This window comes from Telmatherina bonti (genome assembly GCF_933228915.1).
Source record: "Telmatherina bonti genome assembly, chromosome: 3".
Classification (NCBI taxonomy): domain Eukaryota; kingdom Metazoa; phylum Chordata; class Actinopteri; order Atheriniformes; family Telmatherinidae; genus Telmatherina; species Telmatherina bonti.
The window spans coordinates 31113285-31119155 of record NC_136621.1 but is presented as its reverse complement, the minus strand read 5'-3'; the positions used below and the strand labels follow the sequence as shown (position 1 = coordinate 31119155).

The 5871-nt window shown below is 39.2% G+C and overlaps 2 protein-coding genes across 2 annotated transcripts in view; one reads left to right on the top strand and one right to left on the bottom strand.

The window, feature by feature from the left end:
- The window catches only part of cfap97 (cilia and flagella associated protein 97), a 10080-nt gene extending 8215 nt beyond the window's left edge, over positions 1-1865 (top strand). Inside the window, exons 4-5 of the mRNA XM_079264904.1 lie at positions 452-614; positions 1438-1865. Of these exons, the coding sequence (XP_079121030.1) occupies positions 452-614; positions 1438-1547 (273 nt within the window). The 3' untranslated portion in view covers positions 1548-1865. The remainder of the gene's footprint in view (positions 1-451; positions 615-1437) is intronic.
- Positions 1866-2251: 386 nt separating this feature from the next.
- slc25a4 (solute carrier family 25 member 4) lies at positions 2252-4403 on the bottom strand. The gene is made up of 4 exons (XM_079265129.1): positions 4194-4403; positions 3121-3607; positions 2896-3036; positions 2252-2783 (listed from the first exon to the last, which is right to left on the bottom strand). Exons 1-4 carry the CDS (start codon positions 4302-4304, stop codon positions 2623-2625), a joined length of 900 nt encoding a protein of 299 aa, XP_079121255.1. The 5' UTR covers positions 4305-4403; the 3' UTR covers positions 2252-2622.
- Between the last annotated feature and the right edge of the window lie 1468 nt (positions 4404-5871).

The window sequence follows — 5871 nt, the reverse complement described above, 5'->3', positions numbered from 1 at the left end:
TGTTGTATATGTATGTGTGTATATGTATATTATATATATATATATATGTGTGTATATGTATATATATATATATGTGTATATGTATATAAAATATGAATTCCTCCTCTGGGATAAATGAAGTATCTTTGATTTTATATACATGGTACAAAATAATATAAAATACTGTTTAATATATATTTAACAGACATTAACTATTGTAGCATATTAGTTTTGAGTTTATTTTAACCATGTTTAAGTGTACTGCTTAGACATTTTTTTCTTTGATGTTTCCATAGCTTGAAAACACTGTGACAAACTGAGTATCTAGTATTGAGTACTTAATTACATCAAGTACTTCACCTAAAATGCCTTGGTCTCTCTCTACCGCTAATGTTAGGTGGTATGCCATGATGGTTTGTTTTTGCGGTGGTTTTCGGTACATATTGTGTGAAAGTTCTGGTGTTTTTCCTAGGCTTTTCTAACGAGACTGGAGTCTGTCAAGCCCACCCAAGGCCTGAGTCGCTCAGAACAGCTGGCGGACTACCAACGTCAGGTGGAATACTTAGGACATGCATCATGTCCCATGCATAGATCCACCACCAAAAAAGAGAGGGTTAGCAGCAGGGCATCGTTAGGTAAGTGTGTCCAGCTCTCCTGACTTTCACTTTGTTAAACCATTATGGTGTTTTTTTTCTCTTTGCTTATCTACATTAACATGCATGATGGCTGAATACTTGCTCTTGCGAAGCCCTCAGCTATACACAGCAGTGGAATTTTGCAAACAATTGCCATTTCATGCATCAAGAAGCTGCTTCTGCAATTCTTGAGGAAGGCTGATGTGGACTGTTGCTCAAAAACAAATTTGTTTGTAGGTTAATGGGAGCATTATAAGCATCTGAACACCCATATGTCTAGTATGATACCGGAGTCAAAGTTACACATCTACCATCATTTAGGCATTTATGTTGAAACAGCGTGGTGTTGTTTGCATTCCTTTTAAACTAATGCTGCAAATACAACATATGTGAGCTGCTGCTTCCGGATGGTTGCAGAGGTTTAATAAATACAAAGAGGACATTTATACTTTTTCTAAAACACAAAAGCTGAGAGCTCTGGTGTAAGAATTTTCTTTTTTCTATCAATAAGTTGATAACAGTTGCAATTTGTATCTCCTTATACCATTATTAATGTCTGTAATGTTTGTTTTGTCACTACTTATTTTAAAAATATTTCAAATAATATATAAGTTGTAAAAATCCAGCATGTTCAATGACAGTGACCAGTTTTATCTTTTCTGATCCAGTTTTCTCGTTTGATTGTTTGATTTTGTTCGTTTCTGCTGAAATGTTCAAAGATGAGCAAGTTATATTCTCAGAAATAAAAATGTAAATTTGTGTTATGTTCCTAAAATGACTACAGTGAGATATCTGTCATCTGAGAGCATGTCTTTCTTGTTAGCATCAACAGGTCATAAGACAGTGAGCACCAGAGCAGCTTCATCTGCCGACTCCAGCAGCACACCTATACCTAGATCCAAAAAACTGAATGCAGCCCGACCAGCCTGGTGATGACCGCATTATTACTAAAATGACTGTATTGATGTCTCTTGTCATCCATTCATCATTAATGGTTTAATTTGGAAGGCATGGAAGTCATTGTCAGCTTATTCTCAACCGACTGAAAACTGATTGTTTTATGTGTATCCATTACAAAGTAAGTCATTTTTATGCTCTGTAATGCTGAGGAAAATATGCATATGGTATTGTAATATGAAAGCTATTTTAATATGAAAGCTTCAGTATATTTCAACTTTGGCTTCTTAATGCAGCAGTAACTTTGCCAACAATTCAGCAGTTGCTTTCAGATGATGTTGCCTAAGAATATGTTTGTCCATTTTATCGCATTTGTATGTTAGGATCTGTTAGATATAAAATTAAGTTTTCAAAAAAGTTAAATCTTTTTAATATATTGTCAATGCATTGTTTGTGAATAAAAAATGCTTTTGCAATGATTTATTCAAATATTCTTTAGTCTAAATTTTTCTTTCTTAAAATGCTTACTTGACCATTTTCTCACATGTAACAAGCAAAGTTGTAAATAAAATAGTGTGTGAAATCTATTCAAATTTTCAGTTTTGAGGAAATACTAATATGCTGGATTGAACTGAGGCATATCTAATGTTTCAGGTGACCCTGATGATTTGCTTTTCCCACTGTGGCATGTCAAAAGTTGTGTTCTGTTTAACTTAACAGGTAATGAAAACAAAGACTGGTTTAATAGACGAATAAATATTTATTCTTTATAAATAGTATATGAGGAGGGTTACGAGGGTTATAGTGGTCACAACATAAACTTGGGGGCCTTTACAATTGCTTCAGAAACCATCACCGTCCAGCATGTATCTTCTGCACCATCATGTCCTCTCCACCACCTGTCAAACTTGAAGACTGACTCATAGCAAATCGGATATATACACATTTGTTTGGACATAAGCAGGTGAATATGCCAACCCATCTCCCATGGCTGCTGTCTAGGAGGGGTCGCCTACATTCCCACGTTGTAATTGACCAAGTTGTTAAAACTATATCACAAGAAATAAGACTTGAGGATAGTGGGTGAATTCCTTGGATTGGGAGGAAGAGTTTAGTAGGTAAACTTCTTGATCTCATCATACAGCACCAATACAAAGGCGCCACCCATGCCTCTGATCACGTTAGACCAGGCACCCTTGAAGAAGGCTCGTGATCCCTCATCTTTAAGGATCTTCTTCCAGCAGTCCATTGTGCCCTTGTACATGATGTCAGCTGTTGGAAATAGAAATGGCAGAAGGTCATACAAACAGCAGTTATGTCCATGATCATGTAAAAACAAAACATGTTAGAAAAACATAACTGCACGAGCTTGAGGGATGCTCACCTCCTTTGCGTCCTGACTGCATCATCATGCGACGTCTGACGGTGTCGAAGGGGTATGAGACGAGACCTGCTACTGCGGTGACAGTCTGGGCGATCATCCAGCTGACAATGATGTGAGTGTTCTTGGGGTCTGGCAGCATACCTGCATGAAGGAGTCGTTAAAGATACACAGCACACAGTAAAAATGAGTATGTGTTAAAAGGTGAGGTGGAACAGGTGCGTGCACCTTTAGCTGTGTCGAAGCATCCGAAGTAAGCCGCTCTGTAGATGATGATGCCCTGTACGGATACATTGAATCCCAGGTAAAGACCCTTGAGGCCATCGGTTTTGAAGATCTTGGCGATACAGTTTCCAAGACCGGTGAATTCTCTCTCTGCTGCGCCCTTGCCGATGTCAGCAGCCAGTCTCGTTCTGGCGAAGTCGAGTGGATAGACGAAGCAGAGCGAAGTGGCACCCGCAGCGCCGCCCGATGCCAAATTACCAGCGAAGTAACGCCAGAACTGTGTTTTTTGATCCACGCCACCGAGGAAGATCTTCTTGTACTTGTCTTTGAAGGCAAAGTTAAGAGCTTGGGTGGGGAAGTAACGGATGACGTTGGCCAGGTTGCCTCTCCAGAAAGAAATGAAGCCTTGTTCTTTTGGGATTCTAACCACACAGTCCATAATACCCTTGTACTGCATCTCAGCGGTGATCTGTTTGCTGGCATGCTGGACCTGTCAGAGAAGAGGAAAAAATACACTCAGATAGACGTGTTGGTTAAATTGAAGGTAAAATTAAATTACATTCGTTTTAAATTTGTCATAAGGACCTTTAATATTCTTCAGACAGACGGAATTATGTGGCCGACAGTCTAAACGCACACTCCCGTCACTTGAAACTTCACTGTGTATTAGATTACATTCTTTAAGTTAAATTTAGCCATTCACTTTCACCAAATATCACAGTGGCCATCTGCTGTAGCGGGGGCTAATTAACTTAATAAACATAAAAAAAACTGCGTCATTGTGTTGTACTATGGCTGTTTTATTAACGCAGTTATCAGCAGGCTTTGCCATCATGGCACAAAACTGTGCGTAAAAGGATCTCCATTCTGACTTCTCAAAGGCCGCTTAACATTACGCACAAGACTATAGTGCCATCTGGGTATCTAAGTGGCTTTTTAGGCTACTCCATGAAGTAAATTCCTGGTTTTCACTTTAGTGTTTGGTTTATCACTGATCCACCAATTACGCACACTTTACGCACAAAGCATTGAACACTAATTCATGCCGCGGGCATCGTTTGCTTTATTTACTGTACCTGCAGCAACAGCTTGACTCTCTCAATGGGTGCAACAGCTGTTTTGGAGATGGCAGCGGCAATGCCACCTGCCAAAAAGTCCTTCATGAAACTAACCACCGCGTCCGACATGGCTGCGTATTTCTTTGTGCAGGTTTTAAACTTTAGCCCGTTCCAAATTTGACCAAGGTCCTCAAGGAAACCCTACGCCCCTCCAAGTGGACGAGGCACCCCCCCTGTTCTTATATATGGGGGGCATTCATCGCGAGAATTTTGAGTGATGGATTTTTAGTTTGTCGAACGGATAAACGAGGCTGAATAAATTTCCGAGGTTAAAGTTCAAGTTGTGCGCCATGTTTCAGGTGTCAAGAGTGGGCCAAGCCGGGGACGTTTAAAGGGCAAAATCTGTGTGATTTCATTATCAACAGTACACAAATGTTTTAAATCCAAATAATTGACAAGTCATGCCAATCGACAGTTGAGTCAGTTAGACCACGAGCTGAAAATGGGGATAAACGTGGATTTCAAGTGGCATCAGATTGTCAGTAGTGTGTTTTCTTTATTTCTTTTTTCATATCTATTTATCCATAGATATGTAGCTAAAAGATGTCAGATGATTGTATTTGTTCATATTATATATATATATATATATATATATATATATATATATATATATATATATATATACACATACACATACACACACACACACACACACACACACATACATACATATACATACATATACATACATACACACATATATACATACACACATATATACATATACATATATATACACACACACATACATACATACATACATACATACATACATACATACACACACACAAATATATATAGCTTAGCTTTCATCACACCAAGTCAATTTGTGTTTGGTAAGACAAATGGGGAAATGTATTCATTTATTTCCATAGGTAATGCATAAAGTGTGCTATTAGCCTTTGGAATCTGGTCACTGAGATCCTGTGACTGAAATCTTATCTTCTAGACTTGGCTCATTGGTCATACAACTTGGGTAAAACTAGAGTGGTTCATCTCTCCTCAGGTTCGGTTCACAGAGGAGACACTTCACATAATGTCCTGCAGTCAAGTGTCTTCCAGTGTGGTTGAATTACAAAATGTATCTGCAAAGCTCGCTGCTCTAGCTGCAAAGAAATCATGGTTATTTCAGAAATACAAAATAATGCTGTTAATTAACTGAAAAGAGATGCATATAGGACATTGATTTTACTCTATGTTCTGATTAAACTTACAATTTTTGATGGACTATAAAATAAATTGTACCTCAAATAAAAATGTATTTGTTCATTAAAAAGTGTGTAAGTAGCTGTCAGTGGCTGAGGGGACTCAAATACGATTGCAAGCTTAAGGGTCTGCCCTCGTAGCCACAATGGTCCTCCTAAAAAGGCAGGGTGAGCAGAGTTGAGGCCACACTAAAGTCAAGTAGTTAATAAGTTTATTAAACTCCAGACGCTTCAAATATATGTCCCCGTGGAGTCCTCTGGTGTGCAACACGGCGTTTAGGTGCTTCGTCGTCTCTCTCCCTCGCTGCGCAGCCGCACTCTCAGCCCGCCTGCGGAGAAGAACAGATGCGGCAGTCCACCGTTCGAAGAGCTTCCTCGCTCCCCCCACCTAGCCCCGCAGCCAGCCTCCAGTTCTAGGTCCGAATTAGTCT

What these genes read in the sequence shown, in the direction of transcription:
- slc25a4 (XM_079265129.1), bottom strand. Translation starts at nt 4,304, where the DNA reads ATGTCGGACGCGGTGGTTAGTTTCATGAAGGACTTTTTGGCAGGTGGC. An exon ending in ATGCTTCGACACAGCTAAAG is followed by an intron (nt 3,037 to 3,120) that starts GTGCACGCACCT and finishes TCCTTCATGCAG; the next exon opens with GTATGCTGCCAGACCCCAAG. An exon ending in GCAGTCAGGACGCAAAGGAG is followed by an intron (nt 2,784 to 2,895) that starts GTGAGCATCCCT and finishes TATTTCCAACAG; the next exon opens with CTGACATCATGTACAAGGGC.